General features: G+C 22.7%; 2 protein-coding genes across 13 annotated transcripts in view; both read left to right on the forward strand.

Moving 5' to 3' along the window:
- Positions 1–12,255, forward strand: part of LOC117177879 (cytoplasmic dynein 1 intermediate chain) — a 77,017-nt gene extending 64,762 nt beyond the window's left edge. For all 12 annotated transcript variants that reach the window (XM_033368926.1, XM_033368927.1, XM_033368929.1 and 9 more), the window contains one exon: positions 11,390–12,255. In XM_033368926.1, coding sequence (XP_033224817.1) covers positions 11,390–11,551 — 162 coding nt within the window. In that variant the 3' untranslated portion in view covers positions 11,552–12,255. The remainder of the gene's footprint in view (positions 1–11,389) is intronic.
- An 8,336-nt stretch (positions 12,256–20,591) lies between these two features.
- LOC117178070 overlaps positions 20,592–26,979 on the forward strand; it is a 63,940-nt gene continuing 57,552 nt past the window's right edge. Inside the window, exon 1 of the mRNA XM_033369297.1 lies at positions 20,592–20,821. Coding sequence (XP_033225188.1) covers positions 20,803–20,821 — 19 coding nt within the window. The 5' untranslated portion in view covers positions 20,592–20,802. The remainder of the gene's footprint in view (positions 20,822–26,979) is intronic.

Consider the following 26,979-nt stretch of genomic DNA (forward strand, 5'->3'; position numbering starts at 1 on the left):
ATGTAAAAGAGAAAAAGGTACACTGGAACATTTAATTAGAGACTGCGAATTAATAGATAGACCAAATTTAGAAATTGAAGAAATGTTAAATGGTAGGGCAGGTAATAAGAATGTGTGTAATATGAGTAATATGAGTTTATAGAGAACCATTATTGTTACTATTAATCCATATAGAGATTCTATTTTGTTTTAGTTGTCAAAAAAAAAAAATCCTTGAATGCAAGAGTGGATGGATAAGAAAAAGAAATGTAAACCAAGTCCAATTTTTCAAGGCCGTTGGGCTGAAAAATAAATATCTATCTATCTATCTATCTACTAAAATTCTGAAATTTTAACTTAAACAGTATTTTCATTTTTAATTAAAAAATTTATGATTTACAAAAAAGGAAACAAATTTTTAATAAAATAGCTCATTTTTAAGCAGAGAAATGAATTTCTAATATAAATGATGAATCTTCAATAAAAAAATTATTTTGATTAAAAGAGTTTATTTTTTAACCAAGCAAATTTTTTTATAACATAAAAGGTGAATTTTTATTTAAAATGATGAATATTTAACTGGAATACTTGAATTACCAACCGGAAAGAAGAATTTTTAAACAATGAGATTAACTTTCAAAGAAAAAAGTCATTTTCTACCAAAACAAGTAGGTTTTAGATTTAAAAAACTCTGTTTTCCAACAAAAAGTCAGTTTTTTAAACAAAATACTTGAATTTTGAACTAAATAAATTATTATTGAAGATTCATCATTTATATTAAAAATTCATTTCTTTACTTAAAAATGAGCTATTTTATTGAAAATTTGTTTCTTTTTTTGTAGAAAACAATTTTTTTCAACTTAAAATGAAAATACTATTCCAGCTGAATATTCCATAATTTTAGTAAAAAATTCATTTGCTTGTTTAAACATTCTTTTTTTTACTGAAAGTGTAATAATTCAATTTTTTGTTTAAAAATTATTTTTTTTATTTCAAAATTCGTTGAAAGTTTAACTATTTCATTTAAAGATTCATTGTTTTTTATTTCAAATTTAATGATTCTAGTTGAGGATTTATTATTTTAGTTGAAAATTCATCAGTTTGTTTGCAAATTAATGTATTTTTTGAAAAATCTTCTTTGTAGAATAGTAATACTTGGGTTTCAATTTTCGACAATTTGGCTGAAAAATTGCCTCTTTTAATTGAAAATTCAACTGTTTCGTTTAAAATTCACGTATTTAAATAAAATCTATTTTTTTTGTAGAACATGATGTTTTTCTTTAAAAGTTAATCGCCTTGTTTAACAGATTTTTTTCTTGGTTAAAATTTTCAAGTATTCCAGTTAAATATTTGTTAATAATTAATTCTTGTAGTGAATAATTTTTCAATGATGCCATGTTACCCTTAACGTTAAAACTTAAACTGTTTTAAAAGGGACCTTAACCTTTTCGAGTGACGAAAAAAGCGATTTTTGCGATTTTTTTATGGAGACAGGTTTACCTATTTTGTTATCAATGTTTTAACATTCAATTACCACATATTTCAAGAAGCTATAATCATTTTTTCGTGATAAGAGTCATAAATAATCGCTTTATAGCCAGTCTGTCAATCAAATCAATTTTTCGCTAGAAAAAGCGCTCCTCTTTTGACCATAAAAAATAATAAAAAATGGTATATCTCCGTAAATAATGCTCCAAACTGTGAACATTTTTCAGTTAATACTTTTGAGACGTTTTAATTATGGAAAATGTAATAAAAAAGCGACCGATTAAAACTTTATAAACTTTTTTTAACATAAAAATAACTTCATAATAATGTATTCGTAATTAAAGCCTTTTCTTAAGTTTAAAATATTGTTTCTGTCGAAAATATTCCCTTTTTAACCAATCCAATTTGAAATTTTTTAATTAAGAAAAAGAATAGCTATTTATATTTAGTAATATTTTTCTTTTCATTTGCGACGAGTAAATTTAAACCAAATATTTTTAAAAAAACATTTAAAATTGAATTATTTGACGTAGAAAGCCTTGATTCGTTAAAACTTCGAAGAGCTTTTAAACATTCAGCGTTACAATTGTAATTGTTCTATTTGAAAAATGTTTATTTTGTAAGTGAAATTTTTGAATATTCAATATAGCACTCATTATTTGTAGAAAAAATTTGAAATAATTTAAACAAAGTTAAAATAAAATTTAAGTTTTTGTAGATTTCAAATAAAAAATTTAAAAGGTTTTTAAAATTTGTGAAAGGCTTCAAAAGAATACAAAAATATTCCCTAAAGATTCTCGGAAAAATTGAATGTGATTTTTAATTTTGAATAATTATGTTAAGAGAATATTTAAAATCATTTAAAAAGATTTTCAAAATTGGCAAAAGAGAATCTGGAATATTTTTAAGACTTTTTTTGTAACTTCCTGGATTTTCTAAAAATTGTAGGAAAAATGGTTTAAATATATTTTACAATGAATCGGATGTCCTACCATTTTTATAAAATCCTGTAAATTTTTTAAGATTTCCTTAAAATCTTCCAGACTCGTTTTTGACAATTTTGTAAACATTTTAAAATATTGAAATAATTTTTCAACATGCAAAATCATTTTCAATTTTTCTAAGAATCTTAATAAATTTAAAAGTTAAAATTTTTGGAAATCATTTCAAATTTTTTAAAAATCTTTTTAAAAATTAAAATGACTTAAATTTTTTCTACACATAATAAACAGGAATTTCTAAAAATTGTAGGAAAGTTCGATTAATTTTAAAAGCTATTTAGAGTTTCTTAAAAAATTCCAAAAATAATTTTAAATTTGCAAAAATTAAAAATAACTTGTAGATTTCTCAAGATTTTCAAATAAAATTTTGAAGCCTTTCAATGACGTTTAAAGTATTTCAAATGAAAAAATTTAATTTGAACATTTTTAATATTTTGTAGATCATTGATTGGTTGTTTAATTTAGAACAATATATAATTTTTTTTGTATAATACCTCTTAAACTTCAATTTTAAATAATAAAAAATTCACGAATTCCATTTTGAATGCTTTAATTTAAAGTTTATTTTTTATTACTTCAAATGGAAAAATGTTTAGCTTTAAAATTCAAATTTTTTAAGTTTATTAATCGTGAACCCTGGATTTATTTTCTATTTTTTTTAGATTTAAAGGCTATCGAAAATAGGAAAATAAGTTCTTTAAAAGTAAAATTAATGCAGTTACTAATATTAAATTAAAATTCAAGCGCTTTAAATCCATAATATAACATGTAAAAATATTGCATTTTCAATAAATAGATGAATTTTTAACGAAATAGTTTGAAGTTTCAACCAAGCAGGTGAATTTTCAAACAAAAAGATTAATTATCAACGGCAAAAGAGATTAGTTGATATTTCAACCTGAAATTCTCCTTGCATTTTTTTAAAATCTTGAATACCTGAAAATTTCCTTGAATTTCTCACGAGAACCTTGAATTACAATTTTTATTTTGCTTTTGAAATAGGTTTCGAGGGGCCGACCACTTGGTTTTGGAACATACACCAGGTTTCAAAAGGTTAAAAAATAATTGTAAAGATTTTTAAATATTTCAAAATATTTCAAAGATTTCATAAAAATTTCATAATGATTGCAAATTCAAAGATTTCAAAAAATTTTACAGATTTTAAACGATTTGAAATTTATTTGGAAAATTTTAAAAGATCTCACAAAGATTTTAAAATTTCATGAAAGTTACATAGAGATGTCAAAGAAATACAAAGATTTCAAAACATTTCAAAGATTTAAAATAATTTCGAAATTTTTAAAGATATCGAAGATTTCAGTATTTTTCAAAGATTTTAAACAATTTCAAAAGATCTCAAGAAATTTGATAGGATTTCAAAAGATTTCAATGTTTCAAACGAACACAAAAATTTCAAAAGATTTCCAAAATTTCACAACGATTGAAAACATTTCAAGAATTTTAAAATATTCCCATTGATATCACAAAGACGAGTTATGGTCGCATAAAATTAAGAATTTGTTTATTTATGATTCTGCTTTCTTTAGAAATTTTTGACCAATAAAAATAACAAACGTTTTTTTTTAAATTTTTGTTCTTATGAATCACTGGGCACCCTGTTAAATAAAACATAGTTGGATTCATCCAAAATACTACTTTTCCACAAAATAGTTGATTTTTCACACAAATTGTTTAATTTTCTCCCTAAATAATTTGATTTTTAACCTAATAGTTGCATTTTCCACTAAAGAGATGAATTTTCAAATAAAATGATGAATCTTTAACCGAAAAAAGTTATTTTTTCAACAAGGTAGTTCAACTTTTTTCGAAGTATTTAAATTTTCAACTAAAAAATATTTTTATTTTAAGTCAAGAACAATAGTTTAATTCATCCAAAAAATACGACAAAATAGGAAAATACTTATCAGCAAAATCGTGGATTTTCAAATTAAAAAATATTGTTCAATTAAGAAAGAAAAAAATGTAAACAAAATTGTTGGATTTTCCAGTCAAAGATATGAATTTTTAACAAAAAAGTTATTTTTTAACCAAATAGTTGACTTATACAAAATAAAATATCTTGTCAAAAGAGATTAATTTTGAATTATTTTGGGATAAAGAATTTTCTAGAATTTCTGAAGATTTGGAACGATTTTACAGGACGGTCGGAGGTTTTAAAATATTTTAAAAGATATTATGTTATTTTATAAGACTTAAGAGGTTTTTAATTATTTCAAAGGATTTTAAAACTCTCAATGTATTTTTTTAATACATTTTCCATGATTTCAGAAAATATCATCATTGAATATCACTGGATTTTAATATATTTAAGTGTATTTTAGAGAATTTATATATGAGATGTGAGGTATTTTGTAGAGTTTTAAAGATTTGAAGAGATTTGGAATTTATCCTGAAATCTTATTAATTTATCCTAGATTCGGTGGAACTCTCTTGAATTTTATGAATTCACTTACATTTTTTTAATTTACTTGAATTTCTCTAAATTTAATCTATTCTACTTAATTCAATGGATTTTTTGGAATTTTTAAAAGTTTTAATTTAATTCATCTTGAGAATCAATTGAAAAAATGATCAAAGGATTTGATATATTTTATTCAAATTTCTTGGCATTTTCGAAAGCTTTAAAAAATTCAAAGCATTTTAAATGATTTTAAGTAATTTAGGTTATTTAAAAATATTACAAACAATTTTTTATTGATTTCAATAATTTAATAAGATTTAAAAGGATTTGAAATACTTCAGGGTATTTTAAAAGATTCTCAGGTGTTTTAGAGGGCTTCAAAAAGTTCCAAGGGCTTTCAAAATATATCAAAGGATTCGAAATATTTTCGGAAATTTTAAAAGATTCTCACAATTTTTTTCTATTTCAGTAGTTAGGATTTCGTAGGGTTTCGAAGATTTGAAGAGATTTTCAAATAATTTTTGCAATTCACTTGGAATTTGCTCTAAAGTCTTGTTAATTTATCCTAAATCCTTTTAAATTCTTTTGAATTCTTCTAAATTTACTCAAATCTACACAATTCAATTAATTTTTCCATATTTTTAAATTGTTCTCAATTCACTTGATTTTTTTTTAATTCAACTTTATTTTTTATGAATTTCATCCAATTCTTCTCATTTCTTGAAAATTTTTCTAAATTCCCTCAAAATTGATTGTAATCAGTCAATTTTTTTTTAATTTAACTTGAATTATTTTGTAGTCATTAGTCACTTCTTATGTTAGAAATTAGTAGGGTTTCAAAGATTTGAAGAGATTTGAAATTTTTTGGAATTAATCTTGAATTCTTTTAAATTCTTTGTAATTCTTTTTATTTTTTTTTATTTACTCGAATACTTCTAAATTCACGCAATTCTACTTAATTCAATTAATTTTTACAAATTTTCAGAAAAAAATCTGTCCAACTTTGATTAAAACCATTTTTTTAAACAATCAGTTAGATTCTTATCTTTTTCAATTATGATATCATTCAGATTAGAATACACAATTGGAAAATCTTTCACTTTCGACATTTTCCATTTTAGATTTTAATTTGCAAGCGTGCATTTTAATTTTAAGATTTTTAAAATGCAGTTTTAAAGACTTAAACAATTAAAAATTAGATATGCAGATTTTAACGTTAAAAATTAAACTGTTTCAATTGTAAAGTTTCATTAATTAAAAAAATGTAAACGCTCGATTAAAACTTTATAAATTATTTTTAAGCAATTTCAAAATAATATATTCATGATTAAAGTATTTCATTTTTAAACTATTCATTTTTAAGTTTTTTAATCAAGAAAATGAAAAGTTACTTAATATTTTAACTGTCCCATTTAAAAAACATTTTTTATTTTTAAGTCAAACTGTTGAATTTTGATGTATAAATAAAAATTGAACGCCTATTATTCATAGAAAAAAATTCGAGTAAGTTGAAGAATTATTTAAAGGTTTTGAAATAATTAAAAATTTGAAACGATTTCAAATAATTTCTATGCAAATAGCCCATGCCTAATTCAAAACAAAATATAGATTCGGTCTTCTGAGGAATAAGAAACATTTCTTAGGAAAATTTAAAATAATTTTTTATTTTGGAAAATTAATTTGTAGAGAATATTTAAAAAGTTTCAGAATGATTGACAAAATTATAAAATATGAATGTGGAAGATTTTAAGCAAGTTTGTTTATTTTTGCAGGCATTTTTTTTAAATTGTAGGAAAAATTCAAATAATTTTAAAAGATGTTTAGAAGTTCTGAAAAATTTCAAAAGTAATTAAAAATTTTTTTTAATGTAAAACAACATGTAGATGTTTCAAGATTTTGAAATTATTTTTCGAAACAGTTTAAGGATTTTTAAACTATTTAAAATTAAAATAATTTAACTTTTCAAATTTAAGAAGTGTTCTCAGTTTATAAAAAATTGTAATCGTACAGTTTCGCAATTTTTCTAACTAAGAATTGCTTAAAATTGTATGATTTTGAATATTTTTTAATTCCTTGATTGATTCTTCTATTCAGAGCGTTGAAAATGATAACGTGGATTTATATTTTTGGAATTGAATCATAATCTTTGAACTCTACAATTTATAAAAGTTAAACAAATTTTATTTAGCAGTTTAACTGCATTTAATTTAAAATTGTTTAGTTGAAAAATTTTGGTAGCTTTAATTTTATACATGTAAATTATTGAAGTTTTGAATACAAAATTTTTGAATTAAACATCTTTTAAACTTCAAATATAAAAGTTTAAAATTCAAGAGTTCTACTTTGAGTTTAATTTCATTGACCGTGAAAAAGGTTTGTGATCGAACACAAAATGGAAAATGACTGGGAATTTTTTTCTTTGATTAAAACAGCCACCCTTATCTATTAACCTCACCTTGAATTCTTAGGCATTTCATCAAATTATTTTAATTCCCTTTCATTTTTTAAGCTTATTTCAAAATCACTGAATTCAATGAAGTTTTTTCCAATTCTTTTAAATTCATTTGATTTTTTTTAATTCGCCGTGAATTTGAGTGAATTTTATCGAATTCTTTTTTTTATCTTGAATTCCTCTAAATTAATTCCAGTTTCACAGAAATCAATGGATTTGTTTGATTTTTAAGCATTTTTTCAAATTCATTTGAATTCTTTCGAGTGTAACTTGAATTGTTTTAAAATCTTCTGCATTTATCCTGAATTTGTTATCCTTTGATCGCGAAAAAATGCCATTTGGTCCCTATATTTGATCCCCCCATAGGTACTGTCATGGAATTTAAAAAACCTAGCAGTTGAATATTAAACCAAAAAAGATGAATTTTCAATTAAAAAATTTAGTAGTTGGAATTTAAATTAAAATCTGCATTATTTTAAATACTAACTACTAAATTTTGTTTATTGAAAATTCACCTTTTTTTGTTTAAAATTCAACTACTAGATTGAATGGTTAAACCGATTTGTTAAGAAAATACCTATTTGGTAGAAAATTAATCTTCTTGGTTGAAAATTTCGCTATACTTTGTTGAAGATTGAACTTTTTTTTTTTTGTAATTCAGTTTTTGTGTTGAAGCTTCATTAGTTCAATTAAAAATTCATCTTTTTGATGGAAAAATTAATTTTTTGGTTAAAAATGATTTTGTTTTTTTAATAAAAAATAATTTTTTCAATGATAATTTGAATATTCAATTTTTTTGAATTTACATGTTTTGATTTAAAATTCAACTACTCGATTGAATATTTAACCACTCTCTTAAAAAACAATATTTTCGGTGAAAGATTTATTTCTTGGGTTGAAAATTTATCTATGCTTAATTGAAAATTAAACCACTTTATTCTTTTTTAGTAGAAAATTAATCTTCTTGGTTGAAAATTCGTTTTTTTTTATAAAAACATAACTATATCTGGTAGAAAGTGGAACTGCTTGATTAAAAATGCATTTTTTTAATGTAGCTTTACTCTTCTTGTTTAAAATTCATCTATTTGGTAGAAAAGTGAACTATTTTGATAATATTATTATTTTCTCAAATTAATATTTTTAGATGAAAACTTAACCATTCAACTTTTGTTTGAAAAGCGATTTTTTTAGTTATTAATGGATCTATTTTGTTGAAAATTAATCTTTTTAATTAAAAAATTAACTATACCTGGTAGAAAGTTGAGCCACTTGATTAAAAATTCATTTTTTCATGAACATTTATCATTTTAGCTGAAAATTTGTGTTATATTGTACTCCATATGATACACGCAATAATTTTATTCAAAATAATTTATTCTCAAATTATTCCCCTAATTCTTGACTGAAAGTTGATCCACATTATTTAAAAAAAATTTTTTTTTAATTTAGCTTTATTCTTCTTGTTTAAAATTCATCTATTTGGTAGAAAAGTGAACTATTTTGATACTATTACTATTTTCATAAATTAATATTTTTAACTGAAAACTTAACCATTCAACTTTTGTTTGAAAAACAATTTTTTTAGTTGATAATGGATCTATTTTGTGGAAAATTTATATTTTTTAGCATAAAATTAATCTTCTTGGTTGAAAATTCATCTTTTTGATTAAAAAATTACCCATACCCGGTAGAAAGTTGAACCATTTGATTAAAAATTCATTTTTACATGAACATTTATCATTTTAGTTGAAAATTCGTGTCATATTGTACTCAATTTCATACCCGCGAAGAAGTTTAATTAATTTTCAATTGTTTAAAACAAACGATTTTTTAAACAATAAAAAATGTTTTTTATAACCGAACAATTTTTTAGCGTCAAGTATATTCTGTAACAAAAATTCTCATAACTCAATTATTGAATTTCAATGAACCGTTCGCGAGTAATCCATTTTTAAGGAAAAAAATGATCAAGAACTTTGATTCTTAATAACTTTCAAAAGGATAAATTTTATTATTCGTTCGGAAATTTAGCAATTTTCTGAAAGACATCCTTTTTTGTTATAAATTCAAGTGTTTTGTAAAAATTCGTCTTTTTGGATAAAAAATTTAACTTTTTTCATAGAACATTAACCTTTTGTTTAAAATTCTTGATTAGTTGCTGATAAGTCAACTGAAATCCTTTTTGGATGAAAAATATTTTTTCTAAAAATTTGTCTTTTGATTTAAGAGTTTTTTAGTAGATATATTCCATTTTTCTTGGGTAAAAATTTAAATATTTTGTTGAAAATTCAACTGTCCTAGAAAATTTACTTTTTGTTTAAAATTCGTAAGTCAATTGAAATCTTTTTGAATGAAAATTTAAAACTTTTTTGAAAATTTGTGAAAAAATTAACCACTCATCTGTTTTGGAAGAAATGTCATCTATCTTAAATAAAATGTTGGATAAAAATGCAACGGTTCGGTTGAAAATTCAATAATTTTGATGAAAAGTCATACTTTTTGGTTGCAAATTCTACTTCTTTGTTGAAAATTGAACTATTTCAAAGAAAATTTACTTTTTACATCAATTTAATATTTTGGGGTTAAAAAGTGAACAAAAATCCTTTCTGAATGAAAATTCCACTATTTTTTTTTTTATTTTGATCTTTTTTTTTTTAAATTAAAAATTAATCTGTTTAAAGAGAAATTTCATCTTTCATGGATAAAAATGCAACTATTTGATTGAAAATTCAACCTATAAAAGAAAATTGGTCGTTTTTATCAAAAATTCCTCTATTTTAGTAAAAATTTCATCTTTTATCGATAAAAATTCAATTTCGTTCTTAAAAACTTTTTTTTTTTAATGAAAATTCAACTATTTAAATATTTTTATTTTCAATAAAAACTCATATGTTTTAAGGAAAATTTTATCTGCTACAAAAAAATGCAACTGTTTAATAGAGGATTCCACAATTTTGTTAAAAATTCATCCTGTTTGGTTTAAAATTCCTCTTCTTAGATTAAAAATAGAAATTTTTACGTAGAAACTTATTTCTGGTTTAAAAATTCATATTTTGATCATGAAAAGTTTACTGAAATTTTCTTTTTAAATAGAGAATTCAATTATTTTATTAAAAATAGATTTTTTTGATTTCAAAATTCATCAGTTTTCACAGAAATGTATTTTTTTTTTAAATGAAAATGCCACTTTTTGGTTAAAATTTAATATTTTTTGCTTACCAATATTACTTACCTATTTTGCTTGAAAGATTTGGTTGAATCATTTGGTTAAGAAATTATTTTTTAGTTGCAGATTTATATTATTAGTTGTGAATTCAACTCTTTAATTAATATTTTAACTGTTTAGTAAAAAAGCCTATTTTTAAAATTGATCTTATTGAGTTAAAGATTCTCCTTTTTTGGTAAGTAAATAATTTTTCTGGGTCTGAAATTTCATTTTAGTAGGTTCAAAATGCATCAGAAAGGGGGGGGGGGAGGATTTTGCTGAAAAATCGTATTTTTTGTTTGAAAATTCACTTTTTGTAAAGAAAATTCGTCTTTTGGCTTGAAGGTTCAAGTTTTAAAAAAATTTCATCTTTTTCATTGAAATATACACGATGGTTATTTTTTTGTTGGGAATTTATCTTTTTAGTTTGAAAATTCAAGTATTTTTCGAAAAGCCATCTTTTTTATAGTAGAAAAGATTTTTTTGTTTGAAATAAATTAATAAATTTGAAATTTGTATTAGAAATAACTATTTTATTAGATTTATAAAATATTCTCAAGGAAAATGAAGAAATAGTAAAGGAAAAATTAAGGGATTTTGAAAATGAAGTTCTCGGACACCCTGCCTTTAATTTATTTCAATTAAATTGAATTGGCTGAGTTTAAAAAAAAGTAGAACTAGATTTTTTTTTAAATTTTACCTGGAAAAGTCATGGAATTTTGTAATTAGACTCTTGTGGCAACCCTGTAAAATTGAGCTACTGAATGTGATTCCTGAAATTGTAAATTATCAATTTTCAATTATAATTGCCTCTAAATCTATAAAATTATCCTTCATTTCAGCACCTCGCCCATCCAAGAATGGACGAATGGAACAAGTTCTTGTACACACAGCAGGATCTAAAAAACAACAAAGCAGACGAGGAATTGGACAAGTTGAACTTGAGTTCAGGTCCTTCCTCTCTGACATCAATGTCCTCCATGTCCTCGATGCCAATGAGATAAATAAAATAGTCAAAGCAGTGCGACTCGATCTTCGATTTCAGTTTCACTTTTGCCTCCCCCAAAGGAATATTTCCCTGCCAGATGAAAATTACTTTTCTACCTTCACTCCCCAAAGTGAATCCCGAAGGTTCTTCAGTTTCTAAGAGAAAATGATTCCCCCAATCCGGAAAAGATTTTTCCAATAAAAACATTAGCGTGCTTATTAATAAATAATATTAATACCGTAGCAGTAAAGTTCTTTTCTTACGCAAAATGCTCAAAGTGATAAATAATTTCGTCTAACTTGGATTCAGTAATAAATAATTTAGAGATTACTGGCCCAATTTCATGAAACTTCGTTTAACGGAATGTGTGAATTCGATCGAGTAATTGGCTCTACGCTGCAGCTGCATAATTTAAAATTGGTGAATTTAACTTATAATCACGCTTGATGTGTACATAATATTAATATACGAGTGATAATTTTGCGAAGCTGTGAGAGACGACTGTAATTTACATTGTATGATAATGATGATTATATTATTGTTTCACGCATATTTAAGATTTCATTATTATTAGGTCTACAAATTAATTCGCTGCATTTATTTTTAGCTTTTGTAACTCTTGGGCAAACTGGAATTTTTTTTCGTCCTAAATTAGGAACAGAAAAATGAATTTTTTATCAGCGTAGTTAAATGTTTAACCACGGAAATTAATTTTCAGTTTATATTGACGAATCATCAATAAAAAAATTTACTTTCAACCACGGAGATTTATTTTCAACCAAAAAAGGCGAATTAAAACAAAAATTTCAGCTAAAAATGGAAAAGTTATATTTATAGTAGAAAAAAAATGATTTTGAAGAAAAAAAATCAGTTGAAAATTTTCAAACACGAGAATTAATTTTCTACCAAAAAAGATGAATTTTCAAAACAAATAGACATGAATTATCAATTAAAAAATATACGTTTTCAAATGAAAATGGCATAGTTATGTTTACAGTAAAAAATTCTAAACATAAGAAACCAATTTTCATCAAAATAGTTAAATTTTTAACCAAATAAGTGAATTTTAAAGTTAAAAAAATATACATTTTTAGAAAAAGATGAAATAGTTATATTTATAGTTGAAAAAATTAATTTTGAACAAAAAAACTACTTTTTAACAACAAACATGAATTTTCAACTAAAAAAGATAAATTTCAAACCCAAAATTTACATTTAAAAAAATTAATTTTTAATCATAAAAAACGAATTTCCATCCAAATAGTTAAGTTTTTATAAAAAATATAAAGAAATAGAAATACTGATCCGTTTTCTACTAAAAAATACGAATTTTCAACTAAAAAAAGATAAATTTTTCAACCAAACACAATGTAGTTAAATCTTCAGTTGAAAAATTAAATTTGTCAAAAATAAAAAAAAAGTTAACAAAATAGTGTAACTTTTAACCAAATAAGTGAATTTTCATCTGTAATGATGAAGTCAATACAAAAATGAATTTTCAACCAAAAGACGAATTTTCAAGTTTAAAAAAATACATTTTCAACAAAAGATGGAATAGCTATATTTATAGTTTCAAATAATTAATTTTGAACACAAAAAACGATTTTTTAACAAAAAGCATGAATTTTCAACTAAAAAGGCTCAATTTCAAACCCAAAATTTAGTTTACAAAATTAATTTTTAATCATAAAAAACGAATTTCCATCCAAATAGTTAAATTTTTATTAAAAATATAAAGAAATAGAGATACAGATCCGTTTTCTCTAAAAAATACGGATTTTGAACTGAAAAAAGATAAATTTTCAACCAAAAAATGGGTTAGTTATATTTACAGTTAAAAAAATGAATTTTCATGTTAAATCTTAATTGAAAAATTAAATTAGTCTAAAATAAAAAAATAAATGAACAAAATAGTTGAATTTTTAACTAAAGAAATTAATCGATCAAAAGTGAGGAATCTTTAACCAAAAAAATTAATTTTTAAACAGAATTATTTTTTTACCATAAGGACGAATTTTCAACCAATTAAATACGAAGTTTCAGCAAAATAGCTAAATTTTCAAAAAAAAAAAAAGGTTCTTCAAATAAAATGATGAATCATCAACCAATAAAATAAATTTAAAAAGACATAAATTTATCTTTTTACTAAGAAGGCTCATTTTTGGCCAGAAGAGATATTTTCACAACGGATGATTTTTTAAGCCAACAAGACGAATTTTTAGTCAGTAAAGAAAACAAAAATTCATACAAAATATGAAATTTTTATACAAAAAAAAAACGAATTTTCTACAAAATAATTTCATTTTCAAATAGGTGGCGGCCCTGCGGACTTGCCCTCAAAAGATTATTTTACACGTTTTTATCACACCGAAAATTCTCCTAAGGTTGACTAAGTCATTTCCGTCGTCTCAGCTGCATTTTTTCCAATTTAAATGCAAAAAGAATTCGTTATCTGAAATATTCCTTTTCGGACACCATTGTATTCACTAATGATTTTTAGGGGTCCGCAGGACCGCCACCAGGGTGTGGACTTGACCGGAAACCCGGGAAATGACAGGAGATTTAATTTAAAAACCGGGAATTTACTTCTGATCTCGGAAAACTTCAAATTTTTATATTTTTATCATTTTTTTCAATTTAGAAAAGTGATTTCTACTTTATCTACACTCGTAGATTTTTCAGATTTTCTCAGTTTACTCTAATTTAATCAGAATTTATTATTGAATGCTAATTATTTTTCATCATAAGAAAAACCTTTTCTTTTATTTGCTTGCTGACTTGGAACAGGGAATTTTTGATATCATAATTTTAATTGAAAATTAATCTGTGGTTGAAAATGTAACTACTTTGTTGAAAAGTAATTTTTTTTATAAAAAATGTAACTATTCCAGTAGAAAATTGAACTATTTTGCTGAATATCCGTTTTTTTTTTGCTTATGAATTACATTTTTAACAGAAAAATAAATCATTATATTTTTGGTGGGAAATTTATTTTTTTAAATGAAAACTCAACTATTTGTTTGAAAATTTATATATTTTATTTGGAAATTAAACTAGTTGTTCGAAAATTAATTCATTTTGTGAAAAATTCGCCTCTTTATTGGAAATTAATTTTTATGGCTGAAAATTCATATTTTTGGTTAAAAATTTTACCATTCCAGTTTAAAATTCATCAGTTTAGTTCAAAATTCAAGAATTTGGATGAAAATTTATCTATTTCATTGAAAATTCAACTATTTCGTTAAAATTCACGTATTTTGTTTGTTTTTTTTTTGACAATTTTTTTCAACTCAAAATGTAACTATTATTTCAGTTAGATATTTAATAATTTTAGTTAAAAATTCATCTCTTTGAACATTCATTTTTCAACTGAAAATTTAATTATTCAATTTTTGGTGGAAAAACGATCTTTTTCAGGCGAATATTCGTCTTTTTGGCATAAATTAATTTTCTTGGTTGAAAATTAATCTTTCTGGTTAAAAATTCATTTCATTCATAAAAAAAGATTCATAATTTCAGGTTCAAATTCAACTTTCTGGTTTAAAATTCTATTATTTCAGTTAGATATTTACAATTTAATTTGAAAATGTAACTTTTTTTTTTAAGTTAATTTTTTGGGGAAAAGTGATTTTTTTACTGAAAATTTAACTTATTCCAATTGAATATTCCATAGTTTTAGTTGCAAATATATCAGTTTTGTTGAACATTATTTTTTTAACTTAAAATTTAATTATTCAAGTTTTGGTTGACAATTTATGTTTTAGTACAATTTTTGTTTAATTCGACTATTTCAGTTGAAGATTCATTGTTGTAGTTGAAAACTCATATATTTGGTTTAAAATTAATTTTCTTTTTACAAAAAATGTTACTATTCCATTTTTGGTTGAAAATTATTATTTTTCAGTTAAATCAATTTTTTTTTGTTAAAAATGTGTATTTTTAATTTAAAATTTAACTATTTCGTTAGAAATTCATGTATTTTGTTTTAAAAAATTTATTTTTTAGTGGAGAATTAATTTTTTTATTTGATAATTAATCTTGTTGTTTAAAAGTTCATGTTCCTGGTTGAAAATTTAAGGGCTCCAATTAAATACTCATAATTTTAATTGAAAATTCATCTTTTTAGTTTAAAATTTAATTATTTCAGTTAAAAATTCATAATTTTATTTGAAAATTAAACTATTTTGTTGCAAATTTTTTTTTTAATTAATTTTTTCATCTGAAAGTTTAAATATTCAATTTTTTATAAAAAGTTGATAATTTTTAATGGATAATTTAAATATTTAAAAAAAAAATCATTTATTTTGCAATATTGAATATGTTACTTTTAGTTGGCCGGAAAAATAAAAAAACTTGTGCAAAAGTTACAATAAATCAAAGGAAAGGGACTAAATTAATTTGTAGACTTAAAAATCAATTTTTTAATTAATTTTTCTCGATGTATGATTATTTAAGATGGAACGAGAACGGCTTTCAGAAAATCATTTAATTAAAGACGTGGTCAAGAAGTTGAACTCTGTTAGCAATAAGTTTCTTTGTACATTTTCTGCCGGATTTTCTGTATTTTAATACTGTGTTTTTTATATTACATCTAATATGGCGATTGTAAAAGTTGTATGAAAGGGAATGAATAAATTTATTGGCGCGATAGAATTTTTATGGAGAATTTAATACGTAGTAGATCTTAAGTTTTAACTGTAAAGTAGCTCAAGGAGAAGTGCCTGCATTCGGTGAGTTATCGGTAATTTAATTTCTAAATAGGGGAACATCGTTTCCGGTCTACTGATCGAAAGTCCATTGCTTTTAATTCTATTAGAAAAAAAGTGACTTCTGAGCTTGTTTTTTAGGAGCCGTTTTTTTTATTGGTAGAAAATTAACTTTATTCTTAAAAATTCAACAATTTAGGTGAAGTTTTTTTTTCTTTTGGCAGAAAAATATTTTTTGGCTTATAATTTGTCTCCTTTTGATTGAAAATGCAATTTATGGGTGGAAAATGTATCGGCTTTGATTACTGATTCAACTGTTTTGTAGAAAATTTATTTTATTTATTATTTTAGAGAGTTTTTTCTACTTTATTGACTAAAAATTCGTTTTTTTTTGGTTTAAAAAATTATCTGTTGTAGAAATTTCTTCTCTTTTGGCTGAAAATGAAACTGCCTAATTTTGAGGACAAAAATGATTAAAAATTCATTTTTTTGGTTTATTATTCATTTTAATTCAGAAGCCTTTCTTTTTATGTTGGAAATTTAGCTATTTTGCTGAAGATTCGTATTTAATTGATTGAAAATTTATTTTGTAATTGAAAATTTAATTATTCCATTTTCCGTTAAAAACTGATGTTTTTTAGTTAAAAAATGTATATTTTGCTTAAAATTAATTACTCTAGTAAAGAATTTAACTACTTGTTCGAAAATTCTTGTATTTTTTATTTTTTATTAAAAATTAATTTTTGTAACTGAAAATATAACTAATAGCAAACATTAATGTAAGTTGTTGAAAATAAGTGGTTTTTGTTGAAAATTAATTATTATTTCGAAAAATCATATTTTTGGTTGAAAATTTAACTACATATTTTGTTTAATTTTGTGTTTTAATTTAGTTTTTGAACTAAAAATTTTAATACTTTGTTTTTGGTTGCAAATTTGTATTTTTTAGCTAAAAATTCATTGTTTCTTGGTTCAAAGATAATTAAAAAATATATATAAATATAGCTTTCATTTTTGTTTGAAAATTTATATTTTTTTAGTTAAAAATTCATTTTTTGCACACATAATTAATCCACTGATTAAAAAATTCATTTTTTTTTGTTAAAGATTCCTAATCTCAGTTGAAAATTAATTTCATTAGTTAAAAATGAAATTCTTTTTTTTATTAATTCGTTTTTTTATGGTTAAAAAGTAATTATTTGAATTCTGAATATAACCATTCCATTTTGTGTTAAAACTTTATATTTTTTAGTTGCAAATTCTTTTTTTTTTGGTTGATAATTAATTTCGTTAACTTGAATTAAACTATTCATCATTATCTTTAAAAATTCATTTTTTTTGTTAAAAATTTAAATGCTTTGATAAAGTATTAGTTTTTTTATTGTTAAAAATTAATTTTTTAAACTACAACTTTTGAGTTAAAAATGTATCTTTTTTAGTGGAAAATTCATTTTTTTTTTCAAAATTTGTCGTTTGTGGTATAAAATTAATTCTCTTATTTGAAAATTAATTTTTTTTGTTTGTTAAAGATTCCTGATCTTAGTTTTAAATTAATTTCTTTGGTTAAAAATTGAATTTTGTTTAATTCGTTTTTTTTTCAAAATTAATTGTTCAACTGTAAATATAAATAGTATTTAATTTCGAGTTAAAAATTGATTTTTTTTCTTTAAATTCATCTTGTTTGGTAAAAAATTAATCTTTGTAGTTGAAAATTCACTTTTTTTATAGATTATTCATCATTATTTACAGTTGAAACTTCATTCAATTTTTTAAAAATTGAACTATGTTGATGAAAACTCGTTTTTTATGTTTAGGAAATAATTTTTTAAACTTTAACTTTCGGGTTGAAAAAGACTTTAGGGTTGAAAAATTATTTTTTTATGGTTAAAAAGTAATTATTTGAACTCTGAATATAACCATTCCATTTTTTGTTAAAAATTTATATTTTTTAGTTTAAAATTCATGTTTTTTGTTGAAAATTCTTCTTTTTTTGTTTGGTTCAAAATTAATTTTTTGAACCTTAATGAAACTATTCCATTTTTTATTCATTATTCATTATTCTCTTTGAAAATTCATTTTTTGTTTGTTACAAATTTCAATGTTTTGATAAAATATTCGTTTTTTTTATTGATTAAACTTAATTTTTTAAACAGCCAATTTTGTGTTAAAAATTTATCATTTTTAGTTAAAAATTAATGTATTTTTTTCAAATTTCTTCGTTTTTGGTATAAAATTAATCCTCTTGTTTGAAAATTCATTTTTTTGTTAAAGATTCCTTATCTTAGTTTAAAATTAATATCTTCGGTTAAAAATTTAACTATTTAGTTGAAAATTCGTTTTTTTTTGTTCAAAATTAATTATAGTAACTGTAAATATAACTATTCCATTTTTGGTTAAAAATTGATATTTTTTACTTAAAAATTCGTCTTTTTTGGAAAAATTAATCTTTTTGTTTGAAAATTAATTTCTTTTATTGATTATTCATCAATATTCTTGAAAATTCATTTTTGTGTGGTTAAAAATTTAACTGTTTTGAAAAATTATTCGTTTTTTTTATTTCTAAAAATTAGTTTTTAAACTGTAACTTTTGGGTTAAAAATTTATCTTTTTGGTTATATATTTAACTATTTTGTTTAAAATTCCTACTTTTTTTGTTGTTCAAAATAAATTTCGTTCACTTTAAAAATAAATATTCTATTTTTGGTTAAAAATGTATATTTTTTACTTGAAAATTTATATTTTTTACCTGAAAATTCGTCTTTTTGGTAGAAAGTTAATTTTTTGTTTTGAGTCATCATTCTTTTTGAAAATTCATTTCTTTGTTTAAAAATTTCTATTATTCTAATAAAAATTCATTTTTATGGTAAAAAATTAGATGTTCAAACTGTAACTTTTGGGTTGAAAATTTATCTTTTTAGATGAAAATTAGTTTTTTTATTTGAGTATTAATCATCATAGCTGAAAATGTATTTCTTTCATTAAAAATTAACATTTTTAAAATTGGGGTTTTTTTGTGAAAAATTAATTTTTTTAACTGTAAATATAAATATTTAATTTTGAGTTTAAAAATTCGTCATTTTTGGTTGAAAATTCATTTTTTACTGATTATTCATCATTATTTATAGTTTAAAATTAATTAAATTGGATAAAAATGTAACTATGTTGATGAAAATTAGCTTTTTTTTTTGCTTAAGAAATAATTTTTTAAACTGTAACTGTAACTAGTCATCTTGTTTAAAATTTTTTGTTGTCAAAGATTACTCATCGTAGTTGAAAATTAATTATTTTGGTGATATATTTTACTATTTTGTTGAAAATTTGTTTTTTTTTTTATTCTTCAAAATTAATTTTGTTCACTCTAAATATAACTATTTTATTTTTGGTTGAAAATTAATTTTTTTGTTACGATTCATCATTCTAGTTGACAATTAATTTCTTTGGTTAAAAATTTAAATATTCTAATAAAAATTCATTTTTATGGTTAAAAATTAGTTGTTTAAACTGAAACTTTTAGTTTGCAAATTTATATTTTTCAATTAAAAATTCATGTCTTTTTATTCAAAATTCATCGTTTTTGGTAGAAAATTAATCCTCTTGTTTGAAAATTCTTTTTTTTTGTTGTTAAAGATTCCAAAGTTGAAAATTAATTTCTTGAATAAGAGAAAGTAACTCTTTTCTTGAAAATTCCTGTATTTTGTTAAAAATTTATATTTTTTTTTAACTTTTTTAAAAATGTTTATTTTGTAGCAACCCTGTTTTTGAAATAACGCGCCTTAAATTAAATTGTATTAGGGGTGGGGGAATTTAGTGATTGAAGGGGTTGAGAACTGGGAAGTCCTGATTTTTCGATCAAGTCACCCTATACGTTGAGCTTATAATAAATAAATAATAAATTTTCTAAACAAAAAAATGTAGTCCCACCTTGAAAAAAATTTGTAATCAATTATTGAAAAACTGTTCTACGAATGTAAGTATTATATTATCTCATTGATCACTATTATTATCACGTAATTAAACTTTGAAGACGTCATCGTCATGCATGACAAATAGTGACGTCATGGAGCAATTAGATTTAAATATAATTTTAGCTCGAAAAGAAAAAGAGAATAGATGCGTCACGAATGTTAGCCCTGTGTACCAATAAATCAATCTCACTCGCTCCAGTTATCCGAGAACCGAAGTACCGTAATATTCTGTTTAAAAAAAAATTCTCATAAAAATTCTGATCTCATTTCTCGGTCGTCTTGGACTATTAGACAGCTGTTGGGTATTGGCAGCACTGTCAGACGTGCACAAACGCGCTTGTCATCGAGAGTCCACTTGACGTTTGTGAATGTGAAACTCTGTTGTTATTATGTGGGGGAGTAAAAGTAAAAATTACCAGTAAGCGTTCGCCGGCTGAACTGACAAGTGCTGTCAAGCTCGCTTCAATATCGTCATTGATAGTGTCGTTTCGATATATAAAAACCTTGTGGTGTCAAGCAGTGCCAAGTGCTTTTAAAGTGTTTTTCTTCACAGAAATCTTACTCTTCATAAACAAAGGAAAATAAATCCAGTCATAATGAACGACAAAAAGAGTGGTAAGTACACAAATTCGATATTACTTGCCTGTCAGAATTTTTCAAATTTATTTCGAGTTAGAGGTTAGGATTCAGGGGATTCAGTAACGATTGTTGTATTCTATACAACAAAGCAGGGGTTTTTCCAAAATGGAGGTCAAATTTTCCTTTTTGCGCGCCGTAATTAATTCGTTTTTTTTTTTTAAATATGTGATTTAAATTATTACTATTATAATTAAAATTTGTTTAGGAGTTTGGGAAAACATTAATCAATATTATCAATATTATATATAGATTTTTTGTTCGGTTATGTGACACCTACCCCAATATGCAATAAATTAAATTTGATTTTTTATGGAAATATACTAAATATAATGCTTTTTACGGTATTGTGATTCTTCACGTTTTTCTATTTCTTAATTAAATTGTTTTGATATTTTGTTAATAAATTCAAAAATTGTGTTTTCAATGAAGATATATTTTTTGATCAAATGCGTAATTTATTGAGAATTTCAGTATAGTATAGTAAAATAAAATAAAAGTTAAGTGGATATTTTACTGAAATAAAAAAAAAAAACCTGAAATAATATTCTTATCCTTAATTTATTTACCTCTTATCATCATTTTTCTGCATTTGCAATTGCTTCTTTCTGACAATTATATTTTCAGTTAAAAATTGTATTATCTTTTTGAAAATTCTACACTTTTGTTGAAAACTCATGATTTTTTGTTGAAAATTTAACAATTTTGTTCAAAATCCGGCTTTTTGGGCTGAAAACTCAACTATTTCGATAGAAAATAAACTTTTTGTTGAACATTTGTATCTCAAAATGCAATTTTTATTTTAATGATTCGTCTTTTGGTCTAAAAATTAATTTCTTTTTGTAGAAACTTCATCTCTTTCAGATAAAAATGCAACTTTTTGATTGGAAATTAATCTTCTTTAGTTGTGGATTTAAATATTTTGTTGAAAGTGCGCATTTTTTGTTTGAATTCCACTATTTTGTTGAATTTTTTTAAAAATTAATTATAGTAACTGTTATATAACTATTTCATTTTTGTTTGAAAATTGATATTTTTTTACTTGAATATTCGTCTTTTATTGATTATTCATCATTATAGTTTAAAATTAACTTCTTTGGTTAAAAAATAAAAAAATTATAATTCTTTTTTTTTAAATTAATTTTCTTAATGTAAACATTACTTCAATTTTTACTTGAAAATTTATCTGTTTAATTTTTTTTTAGAAATGCAACGTTTCGATTGAAAATTAATCTTCTTTAGTTGTGGATTAAACTATTTTGTTGAAAGTGCGCATTTTTTGTTTGAATTCCACTGTTTTTCATTAAAATTTTTTAATTTGATGGAAATATCTACTATTACATTATTTGTTGAAAATTCATCTCTTGGGTTGAAAATTATTATTAAAAAAAAATTTTGTTTTCAACTGATAATGTAACTAATTTCTTAAACTGAAAATATAATATTTTCATTTGTGGCTAAAAATAATCTTTTCTAGTTGAAAAGTTATCTGTTTTTTATAGAAAATTATTCTTATCGTTTTCAAATTTCCTCTTTTCCTATTAAAAATGCAATTTTTTGGTATAAATGGAGGTATAAATAAATATTTTTGTTAAAAAAATGTATGCTTTACACTCAATTCATTTTTTTGGTTCGAAAATTCACCATTTTTAATGAAAATTAATTTTTTGGTTAAAAATATGACAGTATTTTATTGAAAATTCTTTTTTTTATTGTTGTTGAACATAAGCTTCTTTTAACTGCAAATTTAACTATTTTATTTCCGATTGGAAATGGATATTTTTTAGTTAATTTTTTTACATGGTGGAAATATCAACAATTTTGATAAATAGTCATTTTTTTGGTTTAAAATTCGTCTTTTTGTGTCGAAAATTCATATTTTGGTGTTGAAAATTCAAATAAAATCTCTCTTAATTTAACATTCAATTATTATTTTGGTAATTCGTCTTTTTTGTTTAAAAATTCATCTGTTTTAATGGAAACTTCATTTTTTTTTATAAAATGCAACTTCTTTGTTGAAAATTAATCTTCTTTTCTTGAGGATTCCACTATTTTATCTAAATCAATATATCTTGGCTATCTACTATTTGATTATTCGTTAAAAAATTCATCATTTTTGCTTCAAAGACACTACTTGTCTTAAGGTTGAACCACTTTCTTATAAAATACTTTTTTTTAAGATTAATAATTTTAGTAGAAAATTCATCTCTTTGGTTGAAAATTAATTTCTTAATTAATCTCTTGTTAAAAATTAACCTTCTAAGTTAAATATTCGTCGTTTTGATCTTAAAATTGAATCATTTAGTAGAAATGTCAGCTTTTCTAGTAGAATTATAAACTATTACTTCTTTTATTAAGAATTCCTTTTTTTAAGAAACTCGATTGAATTAAATTTTTTTGTTGAAAATTCGTCCTTTTAGGTTGAACATTCATCTTTTATGGTAGAAGAGTAATCTTTTTTTGGTTAGAAATAAATTTAGAAAATTGCAGTGCTTTTTTCTGAATATTAATGGTCAGGGAAATGTAACGGATTCTTTCAAATATTTTAACAATTTTACAGAATATTAATTCAAAATCTATTTCCAGAGTACTACCAATTTTTCAAATATATCGAAATGAGACGTTTTTTATGCAATACATTAATTTATTTAGTTGGCGCTTAGTTGTTAAAAATGGTCTTAAAACAGCGAATTTCGAATTGACTTTGGGGAATTTTTAGACTTTAATTGTTTTATTTTGCGACGTCCGTGTTACAAAATTATGTTTCCTTTGAAATGAAAGCATGTTTATAAATAAAAAGTATTCGGTTTATTTTTAGGATACGGTACCCGAGTTGAAAATTCAGAATTTTTTCCAACTTTCACGAGTGTACTTTTCTCCAAAAATGTGTTTCAAAAGCTAAATTACATTCATATAAAGATAATTAAATTATAAACCTTTACACAAATATAAATTAAAAAATTTAAATGTAATAATAAAATTATTTTAGCTTTGGATAACAATCGAAGGTTAAATTAGAACCCAGTTTTCATTTATAGAAATCATAAAATATAATTTGGATTAGGACTAGGTGAAATATTATTGTTGTTCTTAAGCATCTTAAAATAATATGTTTTATTTAACAAAATTACTTCATTAAATAAGATTATAAACATGTAAAAATAAATTTCGTTTTAATAAAAATGGAAGAAAATATTAGAGAGAATAAGTTTTGTTAGTTAAAAAGTTCAAGTATCATATGTTGCACTATCTCAATCTAATTTTTATTTTATATCACATTGAATGAATGAGTCATTTCTATTTTTAAACCATTATGCATGGGATTTGTCATTATCTGTGAGCACGACGAAAATGCAATTTTGATTAGTCCATTCTTTTCAATTTTTAAACGATTAATAATTATTTACTTTTACAGCAACTAATTAAGCGAATTAAAAATAGTTTTCTTTTTTTCTTTCAATGTTTTAAGTTTTATAACGTCTCATCTTTTAAGTATTGGATATATTAAAAAAAGTTTTGTACTCGTTTCAATAATTAAATTTCAAATTCAGTTTTGAAAAACAAGTGTAAAAGTCTTTAAAAATCAGCAAATTAAATAAAAAAATTAATACATTGCGTTCAATTTATTGAAATTAAATTTTCGAAATGAAAAAATGATGCTCTTGATGTTTATGTATTTAAGAGGAAATATTGAATTATTCTATTCGAAGCAATCTCGTGATCATGGCCAATAATATAGCAAAATATGGCCTTGATATGTGTAATCGATAGCTAGAATGTATAATGCAGTTATTTCTGAAAACTCTAGCACTATCTTTTGTGATATTTCAGATAGAACTGTTCGATTTCACCTTATACAAACCTCGTTCCCGTTTTCTCTATTTCGTTTTTTTTCTTCTTTCAAAGGAACACTATTTTCGAATTTTCCAGATAAGTCAAAATTCCATCCAATTAAATATAATTTTAAAGAAATTTTGGAAGCATTCCAATTTTATAGCAAACTAAGTTTTAAAATCAATATTTCAACACAAAACTGGACATGAGATATTATTTGAATATTTCATATTTAAATTAAAGTGCCATTCGATAATAAAATAAGTTTATTAATGAAGGTCATTACTTTATGAATCTTTTATGTACTTATTTATCGTTCTTATACCTTTTTTTCTTTGCATATTTTTGTAGAAAAAGTTACGTATTTTCCCTATATTTTTTTGTAATAGGAGCTTATAATCTGTTACTACTATTTAAAATCTAAACAGTAAAAATGAAATATTGTTTAAGAAGAAATAATAAATAGTACAAATGTGAATTAATAATAAATTTTAAATATTGCAAGAAGAATAATCAGAATAAAAAAAATCGCTTATAAATTGAGGTTGTCCAAACTTTCTAAATGAAATAAAATAAAAACGAATTCTAATGAGATATTAAAGATTATTGTCCTAGTAGCAAAAATAGTGTATTCAGCGCGTTTATTACGCGTTTCTTATTTTGATTGCCTAATTATCAAATTAAAATACATGCTTCAATTTAAAGTTATATAAAAAATAATTAATAATCACTGGTCTTTTTTCAGATGTTTAAAATTTGCTAACTTGTTTAACTTTGAATGTTTATAGTTTAAACTCATAAAATTTTAAACGTTTTTTAAAAATAGTTCTATCTTTAAGAACCCAATATTTTTAAGGTGTGTGATTTAAAATGTTGTAGCTTTGGATATTTTTTTTAATAGGTCAATTTGAAAAATTTATAATTGAAACCAAGCATTTTGAAATCAAATCAATTTTTTAATTCTAAATTTTCCAAATGCAAAAAATTTCGAATGTAAATCATCGAAATTATAGTATTTTCAATCCTAAAATTTGCATAATTTTTAATTGTAAAGTTTAAAATTAAAAACTAAATTAAGAATGAAACTAAATCTTTAAAATTAAAGAAATTTATAATGCAAAGCATCAATATTACAGGGCTTTTGATTGAAGAACCTAAAACTTGCATAATTTTGCAATTATTTTTATTGAAAACTCTTGAATTTTAAAGATGTATAAATAAAAATTATTAAATTTGGATAATTTCGAAGAACAAAAGTCAAGTTTTCAATTCCAAGTCTTTTAAACTGATGAAATTGCGAATGTGAATCATAAAAAATACATAATTTTTAATTCGAAAACTTCAAAATTGCATAATTTGTAATTAAATTTTTAAGAATTACTGGTGAACCATTTTTATTCGTTCGAGCAGTTTTCTATTAAAAAATGTGGATTAATAATATAATATATAACACGTGGAATTGTTATATTTTGTTATATTATTATATTTTATGTTATTGATCCACATTTTTCTCGGCAAAAAATGTAATTTTCAAGCTAAAAAATCAAATGTTGTGGACAAAATTTAACTTATAATCCCAGAAAAGTGAATTATTACAAAAGATGAATTATTAACCAAATAGCTGAATTTTCAATGAAAAAAAAAATAATTTTCATCCATGAAGTTGCACTTAGCACCAAATAGTTTTACTTTCAAGCAAAATAACAATTTTCGACAAAAAAGTTCAAGTTTAATGTAAATAGTAGAATTTTCAATTAAATGTATAATATATAATCTAAATCTATTTTATATACAGTCTAATTACGACGTTGATAAATAGCATAATTTTTTGGCCAAAGCCAATGCTTTCTTTCAGATATCTGGAAAATGTTTTTTGTAATTTTTTTACTAATTTCAGAAAGTACTGTTTTTGATCCTCATTTCTCGTTATCAAGCAGTTAAAGTCCGATATTAATTTTTCCACCTCTTTCAACAGTATCATTCACTACTGCAATTTCAAAATGGGTTTGTCTTATGCTCTTTATTATTCAAATGATTATAAATAAACTGTACCAATTGTAGAAAATTAACTAAAGTAATGTTTTATTATTGTAATAATTATAAATGACCTAAAATATAGCATTTCGTTCAGAGAAAATTTTGAAACTTGAATCATAATTTGCATTAGTGAATATACTTTTTTTATAATACACTCATGGTAAAGATTGTAAAAATATGAAAAATGAAATAATACCCTTTTGTGATTTAAATTTTATTATGACTTTTATGATTTTTCAATATTGTGCCAAAAAAGATCTAAACCA

Source organism: Belonocnema kinseyi, chromosome 8 (assembly GCF_010883055.1).
Source record: "Belonocnema kinseyi isolate 2016_QV_RU_SX_M_011 chromosome 8, B_treatae_v1, whole genome shotgun sequence".
Classification (NCBI taxonomy): domain Eukaryota; kingdom Metazoa; phylum Arthropoda; class Insecta; order Hymenoptera; family Cynipidae; genus Belonocnema; species Belonocnema kinseyi.